At 48.8% G+C, this 26,533-nt stretch overlaps 7 protein-coding genes across 9 annotated transcripts; 3 read left to right on the top strand and 4 right to left on the bottom strand.

Annotated features, from left to right (window-relative positions):
* Positions 1-553: 553 nt before the first annotated feature.
* On the bottom strand, positions 554-1,877 carry Or9a (Odorant receptor 9a). The gene is made up of 3 exons (XM_064680208.1): positions 1,569-1,877; positions 718-1,511; positions 554-619 (listed from the first exon to the last, which is right to left on the bottom strand). The coding sequence occupies exons 1-3, from the start codon at positions 1,873-1,875 to the stop codon at positions 554-556; spliced, it is 1,167 nt and encodes a 388-aa protein (XP_064536278.1). The 5' UTR covers positions 1,876-1,877.
* Positions 1,878-2,486: 609 nt separating this feature from the next.
* Neb-cGP lies at positions 2,487-3,058 on the top strand. The gene is made up of 3 exons (XM_064680231.1): positions 2,487-2,603; positions 2,676-2,752; positions 2,828-3,058. Exons 2-3 carry the CDS (start codon positions 2,678-2,680, stop codon positions 2,897-2,899), a joined length of 147 nt encoding a protein of 48 aa, XP_064536301.1. The 5' UTR covers positions 2,487-2,603; positions 2,676-2,677; the 3' UTR covers positions 2,900-3,058.
* A 3,320-nt stretch (positions 3,059-6,378) lies between these two features.
* nocte (no circadian temperature entrainment) lies at positions 6,379-18,358 on the bottom strand. 3 transcript variants are annotated; one of them, XM_064680242.1, is made up of 6 exons: positions 17,692-18,358; positions 15,757-16,116; positions 15,439-15,655; positions 8,803-15,356; positions 7,174-7,278; positions 6,379-7,077 (listed from the first exon to the last, which is right to left on the bottom strand). In XM_064680242.1, the coding sequence occupies exons 2-6, from the start codon at positions 15,844-15,846 to the stop codon at positions 6,469-6,471; spliced, it is 7,575 nt and encodes a 2,524-aa protein (XP_064536312.1). In that variant the 5' UTR covers positions 15,847-16,116; positions 17,692-18,358; the 3' UTR covers positions 6,379-6,468. The 3 variants fall into 3 exon arrangements, with proteins under 3 accessions (XP_064536312.1, XP_064536313.1, XP_064536314.1); XM_064680243.1 differs by lacking the exon at positions 17,692-18,358 and adding an exon at positions 17,234-17,430; XM_064680244.1 differs by lacking the exon at positions 17,692-18,358 and adding an exon at positions 17,107-17,248.
* A 250-nt stretch (positions 18,359-18,608) lies between these two features.
* On the top strand, positions 18,609-19,850 carry LOC135426918 (dnaJ protein homolog 1). The gene has a single exon (XM_064680252.1). The coding sequence runs from the start codon at positions 18,739-18,741 to the stop codon at positions 19,714-19,716; it is 978 nt and encodes a 325-aa protein (XP_064536322.1). The 5' UTR covers positions 18,609-18,738; the 3' UTR covers positions 19,717-19,850.
* LOC135426915 (transcription factor grauzone) lies at positions 19,754-21,998 on the bottom strand. Its single transcript, XM_064680249.1, has 5 exons — positions 21,791-21,998; positions 21,263-21,728; positions 20,753-21,209; positions 20,476-20,688; positions 19,754-20,391 (listed from the first exon to the last, which is right to left on the bottom strand). Exons 1-5 carry the CDS (start codon positions 21,911-21,913, stop codon positions 19,851-19,853), a joined length of 1,800 nt encoding a protein of 599 aa, XP_064536319.1. The 5' UTR covers positions 21,914-21,998; the 3' UTR covers positions 19,754-19,850.
* Positions 21,999-22,808: 810 nt separating this feature from the next.
* On the top strand, positions 22,809-24,908 carry LOC135426916 (uncharacterized). The gene is made up of 2 exons (XM_064680250.1): positions 22,809-23,055; positions 23,143-24,908. The coding sequence occupies exons 1-2, from the start codon at positions 22,967-22,969 to the stop codon at positions 24,827-24,829; spliced, it is 1,776 nt and encodes a 591-aa protein (XP_064536320.1). The 5' UTR covers positions 22,809-22,966; the 3' UTR covers positions 24,830-24,908.
* A 169-nt stretch (positions 24,909-25,077) lies between these two features.
* Positions 25,078-26,204, bottom strand: LOC135426920 (mitochondrial cardiolipin hydrolase-like). Its single transcript, XM_064680256.1, has 2 exons — positions 26,053-26,204; positions 25,078-25,997 (listed from the first exon to the last, which is right to left on the bottom strand). Coding segments are annotated over exons 1-2 (717 nt in total). The 5' UTR covers positions 26,054-26,204; the 3' UTR covers positions 25,078-25,281.
* Between the last annotated feature and the right edge of the window lie 329 nt (positions 26,205-26,533).

The following is a 26,533-nucleotide window of genomic DNA, read 5'->3' as shown; positions in this document are numbered from 1 at the left end:
GTCAGTCAGTCAGTCAGTCAGTCAGTCAGTCAGTCGGTCAGTCAGTCAGTCAGTCAGTCAGTCAGTCAGTCAGTCAGTCAGTCAGTCAGTCAGTCAGTCAGTCAGTCAGTCAGTCAGTCAGTCAGTCAGTCAGTCAGTCAGTCAGTCAGTCAGTCAGTCAGTCAGCCACTTGTTTAGCGTAGGGTATACGAAAGTATATATATTTGAAGTCTTCAGCTTCTTTGGGGAACGGAAACGGGGCGTTCATTCAGACGGACAGATGGAGACACCGGCAGACAGGCTAGAAAAGGGGTCGGAGGTGCTTCATTCTGCTTGTAACATACATTTGCCCAAAACCAATATACCCTTTTCGCCTTTATTTATAAGAAACATAAAAGCTGTTGAACTTCTCGAAATGGAACCCAACTCTAATTGTGAAATATTAACGGAAACTTACATGATTCAACGCAATATTCAAATTTTAAACAAAATGCGTACAACACATGACACGAACTAATCATAATACTCCGGGCAAGAGTAAGGGTAGCAAAGGCAGCGCGCGCCAGACGCATGTCTATGACTGGTCCGCAGCACTGAAGGAGCGCAGCATCATAACATAGGAAATGGCCGAGCGAACCACCTGTAAAGGAGAGCAAAAAAATACGAGTTGAGTGGAGTTGGCAGCTGGCAGCTGGCAGCTGGCAGCTGGGAGCTGGGAGCTGGCTTGTCTTAACGTACCGCTGAAAAGGTTGCCATGTTGGGCTCAAAGAAATAGCCTTTTAGCTGGCAGGGCCGCTGGGCGCGCATGATGGCCACAATGAGCAGCCGCTTGGTGGCCGGCGCAAAGTCCACCCAGTTGCTATCGTAGAGGGCAATGGCAAAGTCGGCACTGGCCTGCTTCATATTCTCGCCGCAGTGCGAGTAGATGAACAGGGCGATAAGCAGGGAGCCCACAAAGAAAATAAAGTAGATGCATTCCGGGGAGGGGAAAAGGTCCGCCAACTGAAAGCCAACAAAGCACAGCTGCAGGGCCGTTACAAAGAACTGCATAAAGACCAAGGGCCGGAGGCTGTGCCCCAGCTGGGTGCCAATCAACAGACCCGTCTGATGTAGTTGCAACACCTGCACCACTGCCTGAAACTCCTGCCACGGTGCTAGGCTGCTGGGCAACAGATGTTTGATGCGATGCTGGGCAATCTTTAAGACGGCGCACACATTGTACGTAAAGGCAAAGAGCAGCGTATCCATGGCCAACGACATGGTCACAGCACCATAGCTGGCCACCAGGTTCCAGAGATAGGTGGGCGCATACGGCGCAGTTGCCTGATCGCTCCACGGATATACGCCCGAGTGGGGCAACTCCAATTGGGTAAGGCCTGTGCGCAGCCGGGTCGTTAACATGATGACAATCGGCTTAATGCCAGCAAAGATTAAGGCGCCAAAGAAGCAGCGCATATAGGTCAAGCTCAGGGATTGATCGCTGCGGTTCTCCGCCTCCACAATGGCCGCTGCCTCAGGCAAGGCTTTGATCTCTGCAGAAAACGTCGTTATTAGCAGGATTCAATTTGATTTAATAGCCCGTCACTTACCCCGCTCGAGAATATCGCGTATGCGATAAATGAGCTGAACGAACCGCTTGCGATAGTAGACAAAGACCGAATACTTGACCAAGGTTAGAATTATGGCCAATAGGGAGGCCATCGCATCGGACATGATGCTCACGTTGGTCAAGTTATGCAGAATCGCAAAGAAGAGTGGAGCCATAAAGACGCTCATCAGGCCAATTACCAATAGCGTTAGTTGTGGACGATCATGCGAGCTGCTGCTGTTCCACAAATCGTAGCCCATCAGTCGAAAGGCCAGGACCTGCACGCGCAGAAAATATGCTGCATCCATGGTTGCAGTTAATCCGTGCACGCGCCAGCTTGTCAATGCCTTTTATATGCACCCGGAGGCACACATGCATACATATGTGTGTGTGTGTGCGTGTGTGTGTGCGTGCAAGAAGAGCCAAGTGGGTGCGGCATATGACATGGTGACAGACGACCTTCATTGGGCTAGTACCCATAGAATTCTGCTTCTAATTTAATATGCGTATATTATTTGCCATTGTAGAGCTGAAGAGCCAAAAGCCGACGGGTATTCGCAGGTATTCGCGGCTGCTTAAATGACAACGCATGAGGGCTACGCTTTGTAATTAACACCGTACAATTTTCTATTCAGTTGCGCCCGTTCTCAGGCTGCACTCTATAATTTGAATGAGTCTGTTGCAGTGCTCGTGCGGATTCTAAGTACCTAATCCTAGTAATTAAATGAGATTTGCCAAAGCTGCAGTTGACATTTGACGAACAAGCAAATTCCAAAGCTATGCAATTAGTGCGGTGTTATAAGCGCAGAAAGTTTTGTTGCATTTTTAAATTTTTAAGCGCCAGCGATAGCTATTATCGATAGTTGATGGCACCCAGTGTTGCACCATGCAGCGTTGCCCACTCGTTGCATTAGGTGGCAACGTAAGCACAACACCTGCACGTACTGGCAACACGCGCACAGTTGTATAACCCTATTCGCAGAACTTTTTTTTTGGCAATTGAAACAGTTTCAACCCGTCGCAAAACAAACTGAAAGTGAGTAAAGCCAGCTGCAACTGCTACCTATTACTCAATTACTTATTATTAACATTCACCTTACGTTTGCAGTAATGGCTGGCGAAGAAGAGAAACTGACCGGCCTGGCCAAGCACTTCAATGGCTCAACCATGGCCGGCCGTGCCAATGTAAGTAGAGTTGAGCTCATCTCTTAGCCAATATTGTGCTCGAATTTGTAATCGCAATGTTATAACATATTGCAGGTGGCCAAGGCTACGTACGCAGTCGTGGGCCTGCTCATTGCCTACCAGATCATGAAGCCAAAGAAGAAGTAGATGGCATGCTCTGCCACCTGCTTGGGGCCACCACTTCGATGCGCTCGTCGTCCTCGATTGCAGCAATTTGGCTGCGGTTGCAGGGCACAAGCCATGTATATTTATGTGTAGTGCAAGATCTTAAAGGAATAAACAATTTAAATATCTAACACACGGAAAGCATAACGAATTTCATTATGTAATACTTACAGACTGTTGGAATGTATGCAACAGTCGCTTGTAGTCGGATGCATTGCAATGGTCGCTGTTCTAACAATATTATAAAACAATTGCCCTTGGAATGCTGATGGTATTAGCCGGGCCCATTATGCACGCCATGTGGCGGCGGCTCATGAGTTACATGTATCCTTGGCTGTGCGACAGCAAACACCGAGCATGCTATCTCGCTCACATTTGTAGTGGCCAAAAAGTCTCGCTCTAAATCGTTGCCAGATCTTTGCGAAGTTTTGCATAAGAAGGAATTGTTGAATGGTTTTTGCTGTTATTTTGTTTTAAATATTTTATTTATTTAAAGTTTTTATTTCATTTTATCGAACTTGCTTTAAATGTTCCGTTTTGGGTTGTTATTAATTTTTATGTTTTGTTTTTTTTGTTCATTTGTTTTAGCTCAGTTTTTCGAAATTTCAGTATTACTAAAAATTAATTTGAATGAATCGAATGTAAAAATGGTTTACATATATGTACGTATGTGTGTATTATATGCCCATGTATTTTACTTGTTGCTTGGTAGAGATAGAGACAAAAAACCATATATGCAATTTAAAATATATATAAATTAATCATTTATCAATTCTATGTTTATGCTATAGCTATTAAATATATCTTTTACATGTATTGTGTAATAGCAAGCGCTGGCCATTTTGCAACTGCATTTTGCATTTGGATTTCACTTTTGTTTTTGTTATTTACTTTTTTTTTTAATAACTAAACCGTTTGCCCTGGCAAAACATTAACATATATCATATGTATGCATTAAAATTTGATTTGAATTTTGAATTTGTGGCAGCAGCAGCCGAGCGAAGTGCGAAAAATACATACAAATGTACTCCTATATATGTATATATATAGTGTATGTATATAGGTATGTTTTTTTTTTAATTTTGTTATCGGTTTGCCATTTCATTATCTTTATTTGATTTAGTTTTCCTTTTTCTACTACGGTTTCTCAATAATATGTTTTAATCAATATTAATTGTATGTGTGGGGTTTCTTGTCATTTAAAATTGGAGTGTTCTTGCCTTCACTTCGATTTTGCCTCTATAATGTGTGTATGTATATGTATATGCTATATCCTTGTTAAGTTACAGTTACTTTAACATTTTGTTTTGTTACGAGTTTTGCGTCTTTTTTTTTTTGTTTTTGCCTCTTTATTTTTTGAGCATATACAACATAAAGATCCTATATATTCTTGTCCGATTGCAGTTTAATTTGCCAGTCCCCCCCCCCCCCCACCCCCCACCCTGACCGTTCCCAGTTCTCAGCCACGATCTTAAAACGAACCTCCCCCACTCTGGGTAGGGGTAGGGGCTACGGGCGGTTAATACTAATAGATAATTGCAGCAGCGGCAGCAGCATTTCCGGCGACTGCAAATATACTGTCATAGAACTTATTTATTTCTTGCTCTAAACTAACTGTTTACCAAGAAATACATAACACTCAATTTGTAAATTTAGACATTTTGGCAATTACTTAAAGCAAGTAAACAATTTGATTAAACAGAAGAAGAAAATAACATCAATAAGATGTGTGCCAACAAATTGGAATTTGTTATCTGCTTGCCGAGAAAAGAATTGATAGATAGGTGTCATGCCAGTATAAATAATAGCCGATGATCAGCACTGCGACTCCAAGGCGATGGACACCCTAGCGCCATTTTGTGTGAACACTTTGCAAAGCCAAAGCCGAGGTCGAAGTTTTCTTGTGTTTGTGTGCGTGTGTGTGTGTGTGTGTTGTGTGTATGTGGGTGTGGGCGCGTATGTGGGCCTAGTATCGAATGGGCACAGTATATTTGCCGGACTCGACATGTAGCGCAGATTATTGTTTTTTGTCATATAAGACAGAGAGATATACATACATAAGAATAGATTGTGTTTAGTTTACTTTTTCAACTTAACTTTGCGCTTAACGCAAACAAACTTAAAAGCTTGCGTTTCTCAATTCTGTTTCTCTCTCTCTCTCGCTCTCTCTCTCTCTCTCGCTCTCTCTACCGATACAACGATCGGTACGGACGAGCATGTATAAAATAAAATAATGTAGCATAATCATAATTAATAATTATTCGTATTCCATTATCTCTTCACTTGATCTTCTGGTTGCGATTAAAAAAAAAAAATAATAAAAAATTTGAAAAATAAAAAAGAGCAAACGCATTGCCGACAAAAATGCAGCTACAATGAAAATAATAAGTATATATTTATGCTTGTATGTTTGTAAATGTGTGTGTATGCATTGTTTGTATGTGTGTCTAATGTATGTATGTAAATTTGTTTGACAAAAAATACACTCAGCATTCTATTTAATTTTCGTTTTTGTTGTGTTTGTTTCTCTTTTTTTTTTTTTAACATAAACTAAACGCTAAAAGTTAACACAATACATATTAAAAAAAATGATAATTATAATATAAAATATATTTATGTGAATATTAATAAATGAAAAGCATAATATTGTTTGTTACTGTTACTGTTTTTGCTTATTTTTGCTGTGTGTGTATGTGTGTGTGTTTTTTTTGTTTCATTTTTAATTACTTTAACGCAGCTGCAGATTCGATCCATATCTATATATATTTATATATGTATATGTATGCGTGTGAGTACGTATGTAATGTAATTGCGTGTATGTGTGTGTGTGTGTGTGTGTGTATATTTATGTTTGCGTGTAACCCAACTAAACTATAAATTACTTTTTCCATACTCTGTGTGTGTGTGTGTGTTTTTTTTAAACTTTTTTTGCAGTTTTCTTCGCTCGTTTTTGTTGTTGTTTTTTTTTTTTAAATATTTTGTGGGCGTGGCTTTGCATTTTTGCACTGCTTTCAATTTGCCCTCGAATTGAATTTTACATCAAGTATTTGTTGTTCTTGCATTTTATATACTTTTTTGTTTAAATATTTTTTTTTTAAGCTTTTTTGTTACTTTTCATAGTTGAATTGATTTACTTTTTACGATCTTAGCTGACATTTTTGTTGCTTCGTTTTCTGTTTAACATTTTGCGCTTTTGTTAATTCGTTTGCTTCTCGTTTTGACTCTGTTTTGTTTTTTACTTTCGCTAGTAATTTGCTTTTTCTCTTCTTCTTGTTGTTGTTGTTGTTGTTGTTTTTGAGTGTTATATATGTATATATATGTGTGTATTATGCATGTATAAGTAAATATTTCTCTCGCTTTGCCGCTCTCTCCAAACGCACATTGCCTAATTTCAATGCTTCATTTCTGAATCGCGCGAATCGTTTTTGTTTTTGCTCTTTTTTTTTTTTACTTGGTGTGTATGTGTGTGTGTGTGAATGTGTTTATGTGTGGGTGTGTGTATGTGTGCGAGGGGTTTACAGGGCGGTGTCGCCATTGGCTCGATAGTACGCTCAATTGGCATGCCACTCACCGCGGTTGGCGCCGCCGCCGGCGCCCGCCGCATTGTTTGAATAATAGGGCTTGTTGAGCTGTGCCGCCGAAGCTGGCGATGTGCCGCCGCCGGCACCGCCAGGGCCACCAGGGCCGCCGTTGCCGCCATTGTTGGCGCCAGGTGGTATGCCGGGCGCGTTGCTATTGCCGGCGCTGCCGGCGCCGCCGCCACCCGTCACCTGTCGCATGCTCTGGGCGCGCTGCGCCGCCGCCTGATCGCGCTGCTGCTGCTGCTGTTGTTGTTGTTGTTGCTGCTGCTGTTGCTGCTGCTGCTGTGGATGCTGTGGATAGTTATTGGGCCGCTGTATGGGCGCCGGATAACGTCCCTGGCCGCCGCCGCTTTGTCCGACGCTGCCAACACCACCGTTGCCACCACCAACACCGCCGCCGCCCACCACCTGTGAGCCACCGGAGCCGCTGCCCACGGCGCCAGTGCCGCGACCGCCCAGCGTGTTCATGTTGTTGCCGTTGCCAGCCTGTCGCTGCTGAGATTGCTGCTGTTGCTGTTGTTGTTGCTGCTGCTGCTGCTGCTGTTGCTGCTGCTGCAGCACCTGATTCTGCAGGTCCCACTGCGCATGAAAGAATTGAGAGGGGTCAGTGAGTCGGTTGCCCAGCTGCAGGTTGCTGCTGTTGCTGTTGTTGCCGTTGCAGTTAAGGCTACTTACGCCGCCATAGTTCTTGTGGTGCGGCGGACTAGGCTGCGACTGCACCTGCTTGGCCAGGCCCAGGCTCATGTCGGCGCTCAATGGACTCTTCAATTGTCTGCCCATCTGCAAAGAGTACAAAAATTCACATTAGATAACAAATCAAAGGTCCAAGGCCAAGTGCAACCGGGTTTCTATGGGTATGGCAAAGGGTAGGAAGGAACAAGTTCCAAAGTTGCTTTTAAATCAAAAAGTTAAACAAGAAAAATTAATTATCAGAAGAAAAAAACAAAAATTCTGATCCGGTTGCATCCGGTTTTGAACCAGGGACCTCTCGCTTGCCAGGCCGAGCGCCTTGACACTAACCTAAACGTGCTCTAAACTGCGAGAGAGTGAGAGAGAGGAATGCATTGCATTTTAGTGAGAGAGAGAGAGAGAGAGAGAGAGAGAGAGAAAGAGACAGAACGAGAGAGCAAGTTTCGAGTTTAACTGTGAAATTTCAATGAACTGCCAAAAGGGCTTGAATTGAAACAAACTTATTTTTTTAACAGGTTATAGAACACTGTCCATTATTTGCTCAGTGTTGGCATAACACTTGCAGATCTTCTCCATAGCGTTCGGATATCTAAGAGCAAGAAAACCCATTAGGAGTCCAGCAAACGAACTAGCTTTTATTTAAAGGTAAGTGCTCTATGGACAACCATCTGTTAATAACTCACAATTTAAAAATCCAAGTGCAACTTTTGTTCAAGTCTTCAACTTAGCGGCAATTCATCTAACTAGGAATTGTTAAGATCTCTAGTGAAAAATTATAATTCCTCAAAACTCTATTTTTGGTATAAGGAAATGAAATATGTATGAATATAATACGCTATGATTTCTATATAACTATAATTTTTCCTTTTTTTTAAATTTGTATGTGCTCAAAATGGAAATATTATCAAGCAAGAATATTTATTCGTCGACCATCAAATATGATAATTAATCTTTCTAATAATTGTGTCACGAAATATATAGATAAATTCTTGATCAGGACGACGAGCTTGTATGTATCCTTCATCTTGATAAAAAACATGTCGGATATTCGTCTTTTTGCTGTAGGCCAAATCGGACAGATTGGCCGAATATATCCGAATATATCCGAATATATATATAGTATATAGTATAGTCATGATTAATCGGGCCGGAATTTGAGATTTACTTGAATAAATCTGATATATAATTGCAAATTTATTTAATTTTCGTTTTCTTCTATCTTCTGCTTTCTTCTTTTCCTTCTGACATTGCGAGCTCTACGGGTTTAGGAGGCAAACATTTTGTATTTCGTCTTTGATATCGATCTAGTTTTTGGAAACTTTTTACTTGATACTTTTATTGAAATTAATGCACATAATTTGATATTTTGAGCCCAAAGACAGACATCTTGCTGCCTGGGCAAAACACGAGACGGGCTCGCCTCTCTTTTCAAGGTGAGAAGAAACGGGGATATCGGGAGGGTTAAAAAGCGTACAAAACTTAATACAAATTGCTGGGGGATTGGGTCTTCATGTGGTTATACATGGGCAGATTGTGGTAGTTAAAGAGTGTGGTGTGTGTGCTTGATAGTGGGCGTGGTTGTGGTTGTGGTTGTAGTTGTGGTTCACTCCTTACCGAGTCCTGCATGTGTCCCTGGCCCTGGCTGTTCTTTAGGTAACCACCGCCGGGCGTCGGACCGCCACGGAACTGGCTCATCCCCGCCGCGGTCAGCAGCTGCGAGTTCATGAACTGCGTATTAAAGTTACCCATCGTGTGCTGAGACTGCGGACCCGGCGGTCCATTCGATCCAGGCGGTCCACCTTGATGGCCGCCGTACATGCCGGCCGCGGTGGCCAGACCATAATTTTGGCCACCACCGCCGGCACCTTGGGGCGGCGGGCCGCCATAGTATTGGGGACCGCTGGGGCCGCCGGGCGCTGAATTCGAGTAGTAGCTGTTCGACTGCAGCTGATGGGCGCCTGGTGGAGGTCCGCCCTGGCCCGGATGCGGTCCGGCATAAAGATTCATATACTGCTGGGCGGCTGCATAGGGCCCCGGTCCAGGTCCGGGTCCGGGTCCTGGTCCGGGTCCTGGACCGCCGCCGCTGCCTGCCGACTTGGAGCCAATGGCGCCAATCGGCTGCTGACTGGGCGGCGGCGGTTTTGCCGAGCCCGAGGACATCATTGAGCTGCTATTGGAGGATATGATGGCCACGGCGGCGGCATTGGGATTGTTCAGTTGTTGCGAATTGGGCTGCGGCTGGCCAAAGGGACCGCCGCCTAATCGGAACTGTGACGACAAATTGGAGTACATGTCCGTGGGCGCCGTTGGAGGCGGCGGCATATTGCCGCCATGACCATGCGGCGTCTGCATGGCGTACGCATTGAAGGCGCCGCCGGCGGCTGCCGCCGCTGCAGCTGCCGCATAATGACCCGGAAAACTGTGCGCAGCGGCGGCGGCTGCTGCCGCTGAATAGGCGGGCGAGCGGTTCGAATGATCAAGCGAATGGAATGGAGCGTACAGATTGCCCGCCTGCGATGGCGGCGGCGCCAGCTGCGATGAGTTGAACACAACCGCCGGCGGGCTGGGAATCGTTGGAATGCCGCCGACGCCAAACTGCGGCGATGCCTGATAGAACGGCAGCTGTTGCTGCTGCTGTTGCTGCTGCTGCTGTTGTTGTTGTGAGTGTTGCTGCTGTTGCGAGTGTTGCTGCTGTTGCGAGTGTTGCTGCTGTTGCGAGTGTTGCTGGTGGCTGGGCGGCGGCGACATGCCCAGACTGGCGTGCAGCTGCTTGGCCTTCACCTGCTGCTGATGCTGCTGCGAGTGTTGCTGCTGCTGCTGCTGTGGACTTGGGTAGTCCTCCTGTTGCTGCTGCTGCTGTTGCTGGAACTGTTGCTCCAGGGTGCCGGCATCGAAGGGTGAGCCGTGACTGCCATAGACTGGTCCTGGCGAGGACAATGCATGGTGGCCATGATGTGCCTGCTGTTGCTGATGATGCTGCGCTTGTTGTTGCTGCTGCTGCTGCTGTTGCTGCTGCTGGTGATGGCCCTGCATGTGGACCGCCGAGACAGCATAGTGGGGCATCTGTTGCTGATGCTGTTGCTGCTGTGAGGCAGCGACTGCGGCGACAAACGAGGCGGCGATATGGCTGCCGCTGTCATCCACCACAGAGCTCGAGACCTGCTGCTGCCCGTGCTGGCCGTGTTGGCCGTGCTGCGACTGTTGCTGCTGCGCATGTTGCTGCTGTGCAACGGCAGCAACAGCTGCTGCTGCCGCTGCTGCTGCGACTGCCTGATGTTGTTGTTGCTGCTGTTGCGAGTGTTGCTGTTGTGCATGCTGCTGTTGCGAGTGTTGCTGCTGCTGCTGCTGCTGCTGTTGTTGTTGCTGTTGCTGCTGCTGTTGCTGTTGGCTCGACTGTTGCGTTGCCTCCGACATGGGCGTGGCCGATTCCCAAACCTTTTTCACGCTCGCTATCTTCATGTTCAAATCCGCCGTGGAGTTGTTTTGCTGCTGCTGCTGCTGGTGTTCCAGGCTTTCGACCACCTTGAGAGCGGCAGCATCGTCGCTGAAGCTGAAGCCGAGCTTCATGTCCTGCTGCTGCTGCTGTTGGTGCTGCTGGTCATCGTCATTAGCGCCGCCAAAGCTCATCTGGGAGAGCGCAGTCGACAAGCTATCGACGGCTGCGGCTGTTGCTCCTCCCAGCGTTGGCTGCTGCTGCTGCTTGAGCGGCACAGCGGCTGCTGCCTGATGCTGCTGCTGCTGCTTGTACGTCGAGTTCTCAAAGATAATCGTGTTAACTGGCGCATTAGCATCGATCAGAAGACTGCCAGCTCCCACCACACCGACACCGACACCAACGCCGACGCCCAGAGCGCTCTTCTCGCCAATGGCGGACAGCTTGGATTTGTCGCCGATGGGCGCTGTTGCTGCTGCCGTCGGCGGTGCAATTGTTGTGCATTCGCTGCTCTTCTTTTTGCCGGGCACGTCGCTGCCTGGGGCAGCTAATAGGGGCGGCACACCTCCAACAGCAGCAGCCGCAGCTGCAGCCGCAGCAGCAGCGGCAGTTGCGCTCAGTCCTGGCGGCGGCCTGGCTGCTGCTGCTGCAGTTGCGGGCGCATCCTTGTGTGGCTCCTCCTTGGCCACGGCAGTGTTGGGTATATTAATGTTGGTGATGTTGCTGATATTGCTCTTGTCCTTGTCGGGCGACAACTCCTCCTTGTCGTCCTTGCCCTTGTGCAGTCCCGCACTGAGCGCCAGCTGATTCAGCTTGGTCTTGTCCAGGTCCGCAGCAGTTGATGCATTGCCTGTTTCCGATTCCGAGCTGCGCTGCTTGCCATACTCCTCATAGCCCAGCCGGCCGTATGCCCGTCCGCCGCTTGCTGGTTGGCGTCGAAAGCCGGGCGCTGAGCTGCCACTGGAACTGGATAGACCACCGCGACCGCGTCGCGATGGTTCGCCGCGTGGCGAAAAGCCCGCCTTGTTGACAACGGCTCCTCCTCCTGCTGCTGCTGCTGTTGCTGTTGCTGCTGACTGGCCGCCAACTGTGGAGGCACCGCCTGAGCCGCTGCTATTGCTGCTCTGCTCTGAGCGTGACTGCACTTTGGGACTGCGTCTGGACGTTCCGCCACCGCCACCGCCACCGCCACCGCTACTGTAGCAATCCTCGTCAACGTCCTCGGATTGCTCGGACTGTTCACCGCCGCTGCCATAGTAGCGACGCCCCCCGCCGCCTCCTGCAGCGCTGCTGTTGCGGCTGCTCCAGTCGCTGCTGCTGCGCTGTCCACGATAGCTGCCAGCCGCATTACCGCCGGCTCCGCTGGCCGGATAGCTACGGCCGGCACCACGTGTGTGGATTTCGTCACGACCGCGACCACCCCGTGGACTTGGCCGTTTGCCGGCCACTGGCTGCGTTGCGGACATGGCTGTCGAACATATCGTTGAGTTGCGCGACGCATCCTTGTCGTCATCCTTGCTGGCGACGGTTTGGAATGCCATCGACTTGCATAGCTCCGTTTCGGCGCACTTGTCGCTCGTCTCACGCTCCGCTATCTTCTCATCCGACTTGTCAACGGGCTCCACGCTGCGTCTCAGTATCTGTGTTGGCTGTATGGACTGCATGGAGTCGAGGGGCTGCTTCTGGTGCGCGCCTAATCCGCCGGCTGCAAGCGGTTTCTCCTCGCTGAGGCTCGGCTGTCGCGCTGGCCGCTGCAGTATCTTGATCTGCACAGCCGAATCGTGGCTGTGTGTCGATGAAAAGCTTTCCTCGCGATGACGATGATGCTTCTGCTCAGCATCCGTTTGCTCTGCCCAGGAGGAACAGCTGCCGCCGCCGCCACCGCCGCCGCCACCACCGCCGCTGCCCATGCCAACATCGTCACCGGAGGAAACGCTCGTCTTGCGATGCGAGTTCTCCGAGATGCTGCGCGACTGCATCAATTGCTGTTGCTGCTGTTGCTGTTGCTGCTGCTGCTGCTGCTGCTGTTGCTGATGCTGCTGCTGTCCACTGCGATACTCCTGGCCGCGCGCATATCTCGACTGGTCCAGGTCGCGCGCACCGGACGAACCAACTGATGGCGCATCCAGCTCCTCTCGGGCGCTATCATGACGATTGCGCCCGTAGCTGCCGCTGCTGCCGACACGCGCATAGCCGCCAGAGATGCTGCGCACGCCGCTACCGCTGCCACCGTTGGAGCCGCTGCCGCTGCTACCGCCGCCGCCCTTTTGCAGATAGCGTGAGCCGCTGCCCTCGAAGGCGCTGCTCGCGGAGGCGCTCTTCTCCAAACCGCCGCGCGGCAGTTGCTGCTGCTGTTGTTGTTGTTGTTGCTGCTGCTGCTGCTGCTGCTGCTGCTGCTGGCGCTGGAAGCGAGGCGGTAAATTCGATTGGAAATGCGTCATGAAAACTGGCTTCTGTCCGTAATCGCCGGCAGCTGTGCTTGCCGCAAGCGAGGATGAGGCTGCGCCACTTCCACCGCCACCGCCACCTCCACTGGCGCTGCCCATGCTGGAGATGCTGCCACGTGGTCGACGCTGCTGTTGCAATTGCTGCTGTCCGGCACCGGCACCCTCATCCTCACTGACATTGCCAAGTAGCACGGCTGGGAGCTCACCAGATGCCGGACTGGTGGCAATGCCCTCGCTTAGCGCCTTCTTGCAGTTCATTTTCATTTCAAGCTCCTGCAGCTTTTTTGCCGCCGCCTGCTTGCGCTCCATCTGGCGACGTTCCTCCTCCTCCTTGCGCTGCTTTACACGTTCATAGACGCCGGCATCGAGAGCAATGCCGCCGCCGCCGCCGCCGCCGCCGCTGCCAACGACCACATTGCCGGAACTGCCGCGATGGCCGTTCTGTTGTCGCTGCTGCTCCAGACCCTGATCGGAGGGGCCATCCAAGTCCCGTTCGCTGCTGTCCTTGCCACGCTGCCATGAGCTGCTGGTGGACAATTTGCGCTGATCATTATTGCTGCTGCTGCTGCTGCTGCTGGATTGGATTGACTGCTGCATCTGTTGCTGCTGCTGCTGCTGCATCTGTTGTTGATGTTGATGCTGATGCTGGTGCTGTTTGTTGTGGCTGTTGCTGCTGTTGTGGTGCTGATCCTCGGGGCTGGCATGCTCCTCGTCGTCGGAGAATGTTAGTTTCCTGGTGTAGTCAATTTCATCCTGTTTCGTCCAGCTGTCATCCTTGGCGATCGCATTCAGACGCTCCAGATCCTCCTCGCGTATGATTGGACGCTGCATTTGTGCTACCTCCGGCTCTACGACATAATCCTTGTCCTTGTCCTTGCGACCACCTGGTCCATTCGCCTGCTGCTGCTGCTGCTGGTGTTGCTGCTGCTGCGGAGGCGTTGTCGCCCCACTGCCGCCCATCGCCGATGATGGCGGTGGCGTCGTCGTCGCAGCTGAGCCGGCAGCTGGTCGCTTCGGTATTGCGGCCGCAGCACGAAAACTGCCCAGAACGGCCGGTGAGGCGGATCGGTTGCCGGCGATGCCATTCTGATAGGGAGCGGGCGAAGACGATGCCAGATCTGCGGCAATGCAAGAGGCGGCATTCGCAAGGGCGGCCGCCATCGTGGGCGCTCCTCCTCCCAGACCGGAGGCGGGCAGCGGTGCTCCGCTGCGCATAAATGACGGCATAAGTGAGAGTATGGGCAGTGGTACACTGCCGCCCGATCCTGCGCCCACACCGCTGCCGTTGGCCGGTATCTGGTGGCCCAGGCCCTGTTGGTTCAATGCCAACTCCTTGGCGGCCTTTTCCTGTTGCTGCAGCCAAGCGGCTGGATCGGTTTGGGGCCGCAGGCTCATCTCGCTGAGTTCGCCGCCGCCGCCACCGCCGACGTCGTCGCTGCCATCTCTGTAACTGCCGGGATCTGCATTGGCGCCGCCGCCGCGATGCGAATGGTGTCCGTGTCCGCCATATTGACGCCCATGATGGCCATGATGATCGCGATAATCGCGCTGCTGTTGCTGCTGCTGATAATGATGATTCTGGTGATAATGCGCATGTTGCTGTTGCTGCCCCTGGTAATGCGCCTGCTGATCCTTTGATTTGCCACCGGCACCGGCTGCGCCCGCGTGCCCACCAGAGGATGCAGCGCCACCGCCGCCCATTAGTGTGGGGAACTCGTATTGAAATTGCGGACTTTGATAGTGCGGCACCACCTGCTGCTGCTGTTGCTGCTGGTGCGTCTGGCGGTTGCCATAGTGGCCATGGCCACCGTTGCCGCCTGCACGCTCGTGTCCTGTCGTTATTGCTGACCATGTTTTGGGTGAATTATTTGAGTGGCCGCCGCTGCCGCTTGCAGCAACACCACCCGATCCTGCTCCGCCTCCGCCTCCGCCGCCGCCGCCGCCGCTGGCTGAAGCGCCTCCGCTTGTTGCCGAGTTATTAATTAATTTCAAGTTCTTATTGTTGTTGCTGTTGCTGTGGCTGTTATTGTTGCTGGTACTGTTGTTATTATTGCTGTTGTTGCTGTTGCTATTGTATTTATTAGCGCTGTTGTGCTGCTGTCCAAGAGCTAATCCTCCTGCTGCGGTGCCGCCGCTGCTGTGTCCAGTGGCGATGTTGTTGTGGCTGCTGCTGCTGTTTGCACCTGCGCCAGTTGAGCCTGGTGCTCCGTTACCTGTTCCGCCCGCACCTCCTGCGCTAGAACTGCCGCCGCCGCCGCCGCTGCTGCTGCTGCTGGTGCTGTTGTTGCCTAAAATGGCGCGCATAGCACAGAGAGCAAAAATTTTAAATTAAGTTCACAAGAGGTAATTCAAATGTCAAGCCGCACTCACCTTCGACAGATGCAAGGAGATTGTTGTTGGTGCTGTTGTTATTGTTGCTTAAGGGCGTTGCACTGTTGCTGCTACTGCTGCTGCTGCTGTTGGTCTCAGCCTTCAGGGATGGCAGATTGGCTGGTGGTCGCCTAGCGGAAGGCACTTTGCCCAAGATTTGCATTCCATGTTTACGCGGCACTTGATTCTTTTGGGCTGATGGTTCACTCGATTCGCCCTGCAAAATATTGTATATAGAATATAGGCTTGCACATGGATGTTGGCCGAAGGGCCGGTTAAGTAATGCAGGAGGGGCTGCTGGTATTCTTTACTACTTACACGGCTATTCTTGTACATGCGATTTATATCCAACGCTGTGAATTTGGGCTTGGCATTTCGCTCTCCCCTACTTCCCCCCAGTGTACTCATGCTGCCAATAGATCCTCATTAGCGTTAGCTTCCTTTGCCGCCTACTGCCGCCGCGCTCCACGCTAATCGCTCTCTCGATGCGGTTTCTGTTGCAGTTATATGCGGATTTTTGAATTGTTGTGTTGGGATGTGCAAATGTCGAGGAGGTCGAGATCTCTTCTAGGTGCCTCCTTGGCGCCTTGCGTTTTGTTGTTGTTGTTGTTGCTAGTTTTTCTTTACTTGTGTGTGTTTGCTGTGTTTGTTCTCAGTCTTGTGTGAGCTGTAAAACGACTAAGAGCAAGAGCGAATAAGAGAGAGAGTCCATTTTAAAAGAGGGTGTGGGTGTGGGTGGTTCGGGGTGTCATATTGTAAGCTGCTGCTGCTGCTGCATTTGTTTGTTGCAATTTTTGTGTATTGTTTTATTTGTTTTGGTACGTGGGCTGCCGGGTCGCCTTGCACTCGTACCATGTAGTGTATGTGTGGGTGTGTGTGTGTATGTATGCGCACCTCCATGGGGCCTACCCAACCTCCCCATGCCCATGCCTGCGTGTGAGCAGTAACCGAACATAAGGCAAAGAGCGAGCCAAGCATAGGTAGCCGATTATGGTAAAATAACATGCGCACAAGCGAGATGGCTATAAGGACCACTCTCTGTGAATTGTCTGCTTGCGCTCAAATGCTGGGCGCCCCCGCCCCCGCAACTACGCACGACCCACACACAGAAACAGAACACAAGACACAAGAAGTATGCGGTGGCGTCTTCGTGTAATAAATGAAGAAGAACAATGGCTGACACACAGAAGCCTGGCAGCACCATTAAGCAGCAGAAAAAAAAAATCAACAACAACATTGCAAATGCAAACTTTTCAATTGTTGGCAATTTGTGAATTGGCCATTTCTATTGCTAATAGGGGGTTTAGCAGGTACAAAATCGTAAGACAATAATGCTTGGTAACAATTTTTAAAAGTGGTCTTAACAAAAACCATTCACACAAACGCACACACATACACAGTCGCACAGGCATCGGGCGACACACGCGCACTTTGCTTTGTTATTTCCGTGGTTTATTATATGCCACAGACCAGCTTAATTATAAGCTACACACTTTTCGAAGCCTGGCTGAATAAACACGACATTTGGTGCACACTTATTGAGTCTCGAGTCGTCGAAAGGCACAGTAAAATGTTCCGTTTAATAGCGAACACACACACACACACACAGGCATGCTCGCTCACACTCGACACACACACACATGCATGCACCCTTAAACGAATACGCACTCGCAGAACTGTTTGGATGGTTGACTGAATTATTGGCTTGATTGCATTTTTGGTTGCATTTGCATTTATTCACAATGAACTGCGTTGTCTTTCTATTCGAAATTCGATTTTTTCAATAAACATTTACTTTTATTATAAAATTAGCTGCACAATATCCACCGCGCGAGAAGTTTGCCGCTGCTGCTTCTTCTTGCTGGTGCTACTCTTTTCGCAGTATATTTGTATGTGTGTGTGCCTGGCGGTGGAACAGCGTTGCCACATGCGCTCGATATATCGAACCAGACTTTTAACATAATGTTTTCCTCATGCACGTAATGTTATCGCAACGCAAAATAAATACGTACACATAATTATTAAGCTTATGTGTTAATAAGATATTGCAAACATTGGTAATGCGAATGCAAATCAGAAAACAAATGATAAACCTGCAGTGTCGCCGCCGCCGCCACCGCCACCGCCACCGCTAACGACAATGCAACAGCAGCAATCGTGTGCAGTGCGAGTGAGACAATAAGAGCATGTGGTCTATACAACAACAATAACAAAAACATCAAACAAGAAAACGTAAATGTATATAGTGCTTACCCTTTTACACTCAGAGCATACACCGCACACACAGTTCGTTGCTCCTTGGCTCCTTTTTTTCTTTCTTTTGTACGTTTTTTGCACTCTTCTACGCTTACTCAGCCGTTTGCAAAAAAAAATATAACCAAATGTTTTTTGGGTAAGACACGTTTGTGTGTGTCTTTCTTTAATGAAGAGCGCGGTGGCGTATACGATTTATAATTTGTTTGTTTTTTTCGTTTGGGCCAAATCAGATATATTTCCCGTGCCGTCGCTATTCAACGCGTTTGGGCCGCTGTTGTTGGCTGTGTTGCGCTGGCTGCCCGTCTGTCTTTCTGTCTGGCTTCGGCTCTCCTACGTTCTCGCTTGTTAGCGCTCTCTGTCTCACTACCGTCGTTCTCCAATGCTGCGGCTGCTGCTGCTGCTCTGGTCGCTTTTTGCAAGTGTATAGATGAAAAATGTAATCGAAATCCAAGGTGCTAAAACTAGTTTGAATCACTTTTCCTCTTGGATTATTTGAATATAGCACACACACACGCCCAATATGTTGGCGTTTATAACACTATCTTGTTTAGCATTAACTTTATTATTACTTTTGGTGCGTTCTTTTCACGTAATACGTAATTGTTCCATTAGTTTAAATCGTATGTATTTTTTGCACACAGTGCTGCCAGCTTGCGCTTACGGCGTTGCATTCTAGTGATGAGCGATATGTTATTGGGGGAGTACATTCTGTTAAAGTAAGGAGCAAACCCATTAAATGTGAATATATGCCTGTTAAGTGTGGAGTAATACTGTTAAATGGAATAAAATATATGCAATGTTGGGGGTTGCATTTAAATATGTAGTCAATTATAAGCAGTATGGCAACACCGATATTATCTGTGCAATCGATTAGTTTTACACTAAACATTTTTGTCTATCGAATTTTTTAATTTAAGGCGCTTTCTCGAAGTATTGTCAGAACGAAAATTAGCAGTCAGCATTTTATAATTATTTGTCAGAACGTCAAAGGCATATGTGTAAAAGGAGCACAGTCAACTGAAAATAAAAACAACGATACCAAAGATGGGCAAGGATTTTTATAAGACACTTGGTATTAGTCGCAACGCCAGGGACGACGAGATTAAGAAGGCCTATCGCAAACTGGCCCTCAAATACCATCCGGACAAGAACAAGAGCTCCAAGGCGGAGGAGCGTTTCAAGGAGGTGGCCGAGGCCTACGAGGTGCTGTCGGACAAAAAGAAACGCGACATATATGATCAGTACGGCGAAGATGGCCTTAAGCATGGCATACCCGGCAACCACAACGATCAGGGCGGCACGAGCTTTGCCTACCAGTTCCATGGCGATCCGCGCGCCACATTTGCACAGTTTTTCGGTTCGAGTGATCCGTTCAGCATGTTCTTTGGCGAGAATCTGGAGCAAATCTTTATGACAGACGACAGCAGTCCGCGCGGCCTTTGGGGTGGCATCGGCAATTTTCAGTCACGCCCCGAACAGGATCCGCCCATTGAGCACGAGCTGTACGTCTCTCTGGAGGACATCAACAATGGCTGCAATAAGAAAATGCAAATTTCACGGATCAAAATGGCCAGCGGCCAGCCGCGCAAAGAGATCAAATTGCTCGATATTGAGATCAAGCCCGGCTGGAAATCGGGCACCAAGATCACATTCCCAAAGGAGGGCGACGAGGCGCCAAATCGCATACCGGCCGACATTGTGTTCATCATACGCGACAAGCCGCATCCGCAATTCCAGCGCGAGGGCAGCGACATTCACTATACAGCGCACATAACGCTGAAGGAAGCGCTCTGCGGCGCGACCATACAGGTGCCCCAGCTGATGGGCAATCCGTTTCCATACTGCACCAGCGGCGAGATCATAAAGCCGAATACGCTGAAGCGCTTTAATGATCGCGGACTGCCCTATCCGAAGAATCCGTTGCGTCGCGGCGCCCTATGTGTCAACTTTGAGATCAGCTTTCCGGATACATTGCCAACGCGCCTGATCGCAGCGCTGGGCGAGCTGCTGCCCAATTGTTAACACACACACACACACACACACACACACGTAATCACAATTCCAGATAACTCGTTTAATGTAAATTCCTTGTCAAATGGTGCAGTCTGCGGACAACATAAGATGCTAAGCAATATAACATATAGCAAAGGTCCATACTAGGCGTGCGGCTTGAACTGCGGATTGTGGGAGCGGGCCATTTTCGCCTTGAGCCACTCGTCCGCGTGCCGCTGCTTGATGTGGACGTACATATTGGAGCGACTGCGGCACTCTTTGGGGCAATGCGGGCAATTGTATAGCTGCAGGCCGGTGTGTATGGCCATATGCTCCTCCAGATTGCGCTGCTGCTTGAAGCTCTTCTCGCAGTACGTGCACTGTAGATTTGTTGTCAGCTTGTGGGCATATTTAATGTGGGCGCGCAGCGCCGTGCGGGAGCTGCACGTTTTCGAGCAGTGCGGGCAGACGGTATCGGTGCTGTCGTGGGTGAAGCGATGCAGTCGCAGGCTATGCTCATTCTTTAGCCAGACACCGCAAACGGGGCACTCCATGGCCGGCGCAACAACGCCCTGATGCTCCAGCAAATGCCGTTCGAAGGATGGCTTAAACTTGAACTTTTTGCCGCATATATCACAGACATGCGGATGCAGATCCTCGTGTATCGACTGTATATGGCGACGCAGTCGATGCACATTCGCAAAGCTGCACGAGACAGACAGAGAGAGAGAGAGAGAGAGGTGCATGCGTTAGAGCGAGCTGGATTATGTGGCATGAAAGACGGCGCACCTCTTGTGGCATATGTGACACTGGTGCTCCAACTGATCCGTATCGTGCTTAAGCAAATGATTGCCCAGTCGGCGCTCACTGCTGAAGGTGCGCTCGCACTTGGGACAGGGATACTTAAGCACCTTGCCAATCTGGGCCACCTTGTTGTGCACCGTTTCAATGTGGGTAGCCAGATAGTCCTGCGAATTAAGCGACTTGTTGCAAATGGAGCAGCTGCAAGGCGAATAAACTTGTTATTTTCGGTTAGCTAAGCGCTGAACGCTGAATCGGACGTTACGTGAATAGACTGGGATTGATGTGTTTGCGTATGTGATCCATCAGCTTGGAGGCGCGATTGAAGACCTTGTTGCAGCACTTGAGATACGCATCGCGCTGATGCACTTCCAGGAAATGAACCTTAAGCTGGGACAGGTACTTGGTACTAAAGTCGCAGAGATCACAGTCGGCGCTCATATAGCTGGCGATGGCCTCCTCGTAGCGCTTGGTCAGCTGCGCACGGGAACAGCCCTTGGGCTTGCGCTCCAGTGCCGCTTGCAATTCGCTCTTTTGTACATCGGTTGGCGCACTGTTTGTGGGTTTTTTGCGCCGTGATCTGCTGCCCGCGCGCTCGCTGTCATCCAACAGCTGATCAAGCTCTTGGGCTAGCGTCAGCGTTCGCTTGTTTCGCCGTCTAACGGCGCGCGCCTGGCGCTTTGGCTTGAGCTTGTGCTGCAGCCTTACCAGCGGCACTTCGTCTGTAAGCCGGCAAGTTGTTTCAATCTGCTTCGAGATGCTGTTGAGCACTTACCATCATCATCATCATCATCATCATCTGCTGAGGAAGCGTTCTGCGCGCTGTCGCTGCTGTCGTGCAGTATAGGCTTCTCCTCGACATCTTCTTCGTCGTCATCGGTAGGGTCGGGCGCCAGCAGCGGCGGTAAATTTTCAGTCTGAGACTGTTTTGGGGCAGTTGTAAGCTGCGGCACCTCCACACTATCCACGTTCACGTCAAGCACACTGCCGAGCAGGTGGAGATTGTGTATATCTAGCGGCTTCTCGTCCATTTCATCGGCCACCAGTGGCAGCTCATCAATGTTGACATCCACATCGATGCCCGTCCATTTGAGGGCGACACAGTCGACGTCCACATTGAGGAATTCCTTTTTAAGTGTTCCTTGTTTTTGCTCCACCAGCTGCCAAAAGTTGTTAAAGTCCTCCAAGTGCTCACAGCACTCGTGGCAAATGTTGGTCGAGATGTTGTCATCGGGCATTATCTGCAATCCATCAATAAATGCACTCAATTTCTCTGAATAATTGGGGCATAGCGAAAACTTACCTCAAGCTGCAGAAACTTGGCTATCATCTTCAGCAGCGAAGATTCAGCCAGTGTGTCGTTGGTTTCGAACAGGTAGACGGCATTGTTTGCGTTTATGTTTTTTAAACACAAGCGACAGATCATTTTGCGGCGTTTTCAACATAAATTTAAGCAATTCAATTATTATCAATTGTTTGGTTTCGTTTAGCGATGGCCTCTTATTTGATTTACTTATCGATATACTGAAGTAATGTTAAATCGATATACAAAAACGATACACAACAAAGGTTTTTGATTTCAAAAAACTCTTAACTGCTTGATATAAATGAACAAAGCCACATATATGTATGATAATTTTTATGCAATTTTTGTATTAACTTATTTATTTATGTCTATCGATATGCAATGTTTACGAACATAACGAGAAATATCGAATAATATTGCCAGCTAGTTTTTTAGCAATTCTACTTTTAAACTTATTTGGGTTTGTGCTTAAAGACATAAATAAATGCATTTAAAAGTGAGCGATTCCGTTTCCAATACCAATTAAAAAATATCGACGCTAGTTTGACGCACACGGATGCACAATATGCATCGATGTTTGCCATTTAAAAATCGTGCTATCGATATCAAATCATCAGGAGTATCAAAACATCTATCGATATGCAGCAACAATTGTAAGGCTAAAGAAGATTACGCAGCGCCAATGCTCAGCCGGTGACGTCATATGCACAACCTTTTCTTGTTTGAACTGTGCAAAGCATTGTGACGTATGTATTTGCAATATTCTTATATTTGTATAGTTTTAATTATATGATTATTTACCGCTCGCATTATTAAAATTGACAATCTGTGACGTCGTTGTAAAAACTCAGCAAACTAGTGTACAACTGTTTTAAACAAAGTGTGTGTTTCTTATACTCTTGTATATTTTGTTGAAAATATTGCCTTTGCGGCACGCATATGTTCAAATTGTATGTGAGTTTGGAGGGGGCAGCAATAATCGACTTATCGTAATGCATGTCTGTTAAATCGATTAATGTTGCGCGCCCAATTCCCAATTTGTCGTAGCCAATTGTGCGAGTGCGCGCAGTTTGTTTTTGAACATTTCAATTATAACCAAAATAACAAAAAGGAAACAAATTATAATACATATGCATAACTTTTAACTGTAATTTAGTGCACTCTCTGCGTGTTATGTTTGGAAACATGGCGCGCACCGCCTACGACGTACAACGGGACTTTGCATTGAGCAGCGGCTTGCGTTCCGAAATTATCTGGGACTCGTAGGTTATGAAAACATATACATACATAATATGTTTATGTTTTTGTCTGTATATGAAATGAAAGCTTATCGAATAAATTGCCCGCAGGCTGGCGCCCGAGCAGGCGGACGTTCTGCACCAAAAGCTGGCGAATCTGATCTGTGAGAACGAAGGCAGCGGCGTGGGCAGCGGCGGGGGTCAAAGGTCCAAGGCGCTGGCCAAGCAGCGCCAGCTGCTGTTCGAGAACATATGGAAGCAGCGCATCTATACGAATCGCATCCTGCTCTCAGCCATTATCTATGTGCTGGTCACCAAGGAGACGGACCCGGCATTGGCACTGAAGTCGACCAGCTTTAGCTGCCATCCTGTCATACGTACGCGGAAATGCATGCGACCGGATGGTGGCAATAGCGAGGGCTGCTGCATGATCTTCATCGATGAGCAGGGACGTGTCTACGCCAACTGGCACAACTATGTGCGCAACAATGCCCTGCCCGGGGGCACCATGATAGCGCCCAGCCAGGGTGTCTATACGTTTAGCAACGACGAGGTGCAGCTAATGGTGCAGGCGTCGCCCGCCTCATGGTTGAAGCAGAAGCTTCTGAAGGTCAGTGATAAATTGGTCACAATTGGTGGCATTGTCGCCACGGTGCCTGTGGCGGCCACTTTGGCATTGCCCGTCGCTGGACCCATACTGATGGCAGCCACTGTTGTGGGCGTCTCGACGGCTGCGTATAGCACGGTGCGCTCCGCCTCCCGGCTAATAGATCGCCGCTGGCACGGCCAGTCCACATCTTTGGCGGACAGCGAGGCGCGCAGCAGCTGGTTGGGCATAGCGGGCGGTGTTGCCGGCCTGGGCGCCACCGGTGCCAACACAGCGATTAAAACCATTGCACGTGGCAGATCAGGCATAGCCGCTAATCTGGCCGTCAAGGGCATCAATGTGTCCTCTATTGTGCTCTCCGGCACGGGTGTGGTAAACGTCGTCTATGATCTGTACCTAAAGATCAGCGACGATCAGCCGCTGGACAGCTACGATATAATGCAGATCGCCTCCAGTCTGCTCATATTCACGCACTCCATCAACAATCTGCGCATCGCCTCCAAGGCAACCAATGGCTATAGCCTGCGTCGAGCACTGCGCCAACAGAGCCGCAAAGTGTTTGATCGCATCGCACAGGAGACGGCCAAGCTGCACGAGCACAAGACTGGCGCCAAGTACGACATTGTGCGCATCATCAATGATATACCCTATAAGGAGGCGCTGCTCAGCCTGCACAAGATCCACACGCATCTGGCGCAGGGCGCCACCGTTCTGGGCGCTGCGGCTGCTGCTGGCGTGCTGCCCAGCTTTGTCAATTTATCCGCCGGCGGGCAATTGCGTCTGGATATGCAGCAGCTGGCCAGCCAGCTGGGCGTCAAGTTTGTCCAGCAAATTGGCCATTTGGGCAGCTTCACGGACGTACTCGACGGCCTAACCCGCTACTTTAGCGAGCAGGCGGTCCAATTGCTGCTCCAGCTGACGCGCACCTTTGTCGAACATCAAGTGGAGAACATTGATCGCACCCTAAACACGTTTGTCTCCACGGAGCTCGTGCTCTATCGCATGCTCATGCACTGCATCAACAGCTATGAGAACTGCGCTGTCGACTTTCTAGAGCAGCGTCGTTACGAGATTCTCGATGTCATTGGCAAGTACTTTCAATCCCTGCAACCGGAGCCGGCTAGCGCACAGAATTGCCGCCGGCGCAAGTGCCCCAAGTGCCATGGTGTCTACTATATGTGTCCATTGTGATAGCTCCTTTCCTCAGCTGCCAAAAAAAAAAAAAAAGTCATCTGTAATGTGATCTTCAATGTGTATCCTGCCCAAAATATGTGATTCGTTCTCTTTTGTCTTGTAACCTACTTTTTTCATGTGTGAAACTGTTTGATAAACTAACTTATTTAAAACTAAAGCAAAATTATCTTTGGTTTGGCACTAGATAAAGATAAAGAAAGATTATTTTATTTACTTCATTATTTGAAAAAATCGACGCCAAAGAATTCAACATAATTAAATTAATTAAACACTTAATACTATTTAATATATATTCTCTATACACACCGAATTCAACTAGAAATTATACTACAAAAGGAAAGATCACTTAATTGACTGAATATGCAATAAAGCTCATCGTAGTTCAAACGAATCAGGTAGAGACTTTATAAGTACAATCCAGTAAATCCGTTTAGGGCTCATTCGATTGGTTAATCGGTTCCTTTAAATGCCTTCCACATGCGATCGAATTCCGCCTGGAATTCGCTGGCCAACAGGTGATTGGAGGTGATGACCAGATTTTCCCAGTTGGCGCCAAAGCCGCCCTGTGTCCAGTTGACGGAGCCATTGATAAGCACGCTGTAGGTGGGTGGCGGGCCATACGAGCGTCGCTTCCGACCCCAAATGTGATCGACCCGCGTGCGTCCATCGATCACACAGAATTTGTGATGCATAAAACCAACAAATGGCTGGCTGCGGACTCTTAGGCCCCCGCGCATGAGATTAAATATCGCGAGGTTGATCGATGTACCCACAGGTTGGCTAACAATGAGGCGTATGGCCACGTTGCGTTGCAGTGCCCTGCCCAGGGCAAGCAAAATCTCCGGCGAGCTCAATGAATACATGGCCAGGTCAATGCTGTATTTGGCACGTGCCAACTGTTCGGCGACTCGCTCGATGTGGCGCTGGGTGCAGTGCGTGTTCGCGCAAATGAAAAATTTACCCTTTCGGCTGTGCGCCCGATGCTCCAAGAAACACTCAAAGCCCAGCTCGTTGAACATGAGCACTTCGTGGACCTGCGCCAGGCGCCAATTCAGCCGGTCGCGTACATAATTGTAGAAATACCATAGCACCTCGGAGGCGGCAATGGTGCCGGCGCCAATGATAAGCGTTGACCAAATCGGATGGTTCCTGATCCACGGCAGCACTGCAAATGCATTATTATTATATTGTACAATGGTTGAGGCGCACTTTTTACTCACTTTTTGGATAAGAACATATCTTACGCGCCCACGTAAATTGAATTGCTGTAGATGCGAATCGGAACTAGCTCAGCCGAGGACGCTTTTTTGCAGTGAACTGACTCTTCGGCTTAAATTCGTGTGGTCAGTTTATTCTTTTAATTAATATTTGACAATAACTTTCTTGAATAAATGCACATTTTAATGCAAAGAATGCAATTTTTTAATTTTTCCAGAAGTAGTTTAAATAAATTTGCTTATTATACATTGCATTTTTAACATAATTAACCAATATCAGAACTGCTGGTTCCGGAAAGAACATGTAACTTACATGCTGTTATCAAATGAATGAAAATGAGCAAATCGCACGCGATGAGGAGCTAAGGAATGTTACAAATTTACTAGCAGCAGTGTGCACGCAATTCAACTCTGTTAAAAATACCAAATACCGTATATAATACAACATAAAATACCAAAACAACTCACTTTACAGTGCGCGCTC

This window comes from Drosophila montana, unplaced genomic scaffold, assembly GCF_035044405.1.
Source record: "Drosophila montana isolate Dmon_TW-CO22-7 unplaced genomic scaffold, ASM3504440v1 contig_2106_1, whole genome shotgun sequence".
In the NCBI taxonomy this organism is placed as follows: domain Eukaryota; kingdom Metazoa; phylum Arthropoda; class Insecta; order Diptera; family Drosophilidae; genus Drosophila; species Drosophila montana.
The sequence above is the reverse complement of the archived record's forward strand: the minus strand, read 5'-3'. Positions and strand labels throughout refer to the sequence as shown.

Excerpts from the sequence above, each read along its gene's own strand:
- Or9a (XM_064680208.1), bottom strand. The coding sequence starts at position 1,875 with ATGGATGCAGCATATTTTCTGCGCGTGCAGGTCCTGGCCTTTCGACTG. Across the intron at positions 1,512-1,568 it reads ACGCGATATTCTCGAGCGGG|AGATCAAAGCCTTGCCTGAG; the intron begins GTAAGTGACGGG and ends CGTTTTCTGCAG. Across the intron at positions 620-717 it reads ACATGGCAACCTTTTCAGCG|GTGGTTCGCTCGGCCATTTC; the intron begins GTACGTTAAGAC and ends TCTCCTTTACAG.
- Neb-cGP (XM_064680231.1), top strand. The coding sequence starts at position 2,678 with ATGGCTGGCGAAGAAGAGAAACTGACCGGCCTGGCCAAGCACTTCAAT. Across the intron at positions 2,753-2,827 it reads CCATGGCCGGCCGTGCCAAT|GTGGCCAAGGCTACGTACGC; the intron begins GTAAGTAGAGTT and ends AACATATTGCAG.
- nocte (XM_064680242.1), bottom strand. The coding sequence starts at position 15,846 with ATGAGTACACTGGGGGGAAGTAGGGGAGAGCGAAATGCCAAGCCCAAA. Across the intron at positions 15,656-15,756 it reads GCATGTACAAGAATAGCCGT|GGCGAATCGAGTGAACCATC; the intron begins GTAAGTAGTAAA and ends AATATTTTGCAG. Across the intron at positions 7,279-8,802 it reads AGGGACACATGCAGGACTCG|ATGGGCAGACAATTGAAGAG; the intron begins GTAAGGAGTGAA and ends TACTCTTTGCAG.
- LOC135426918 (XM_064680252.1), top strand. The coding sequence starts at position 18,739 with ATGGGCAAGGATTTTTATAAGACACTTGGTATTAGTCGCAACGCCAGG.
- LOC135426915 (XM_064680249.1), bottom strand. The coding sequence starts at position 21,913 with ATGATCTGTCGCTTGTGTTTAAAAAACATAAACGCAAACAATGCCGTC. Across the intron at positions 21,729-21,790 it reads CCAAGTTTCTGCAGCTTGAG|ATAATGCCCGATGACAACAT; the intron begins GTAAGTTTTCGC and ends GATGGATTGCAG. Across the intron at positions 20,392-20,475 it reads TGTCACATATGCCACAAGAG|CTTTGCGAATGTGCATCGAC; the intron begins GTGCGCCGTCTT and ends TGTCTCGTGCAG.
- LOC135426916 (XM_064680250.1), top strand. The coding sequence starts at position 22,967 with ATGTTTGGAAACATGGCGCGCACCGCCTACGACGTACAACGGGACTTT. Across the intron at positions 23,056-23,142 it reads TCCGAAATTATCTGGGACTC|GCTGGCGCCCGAGCAGGCGG; the intron begins GTAGGTTATGAA and ends AATTGCCCGCAG.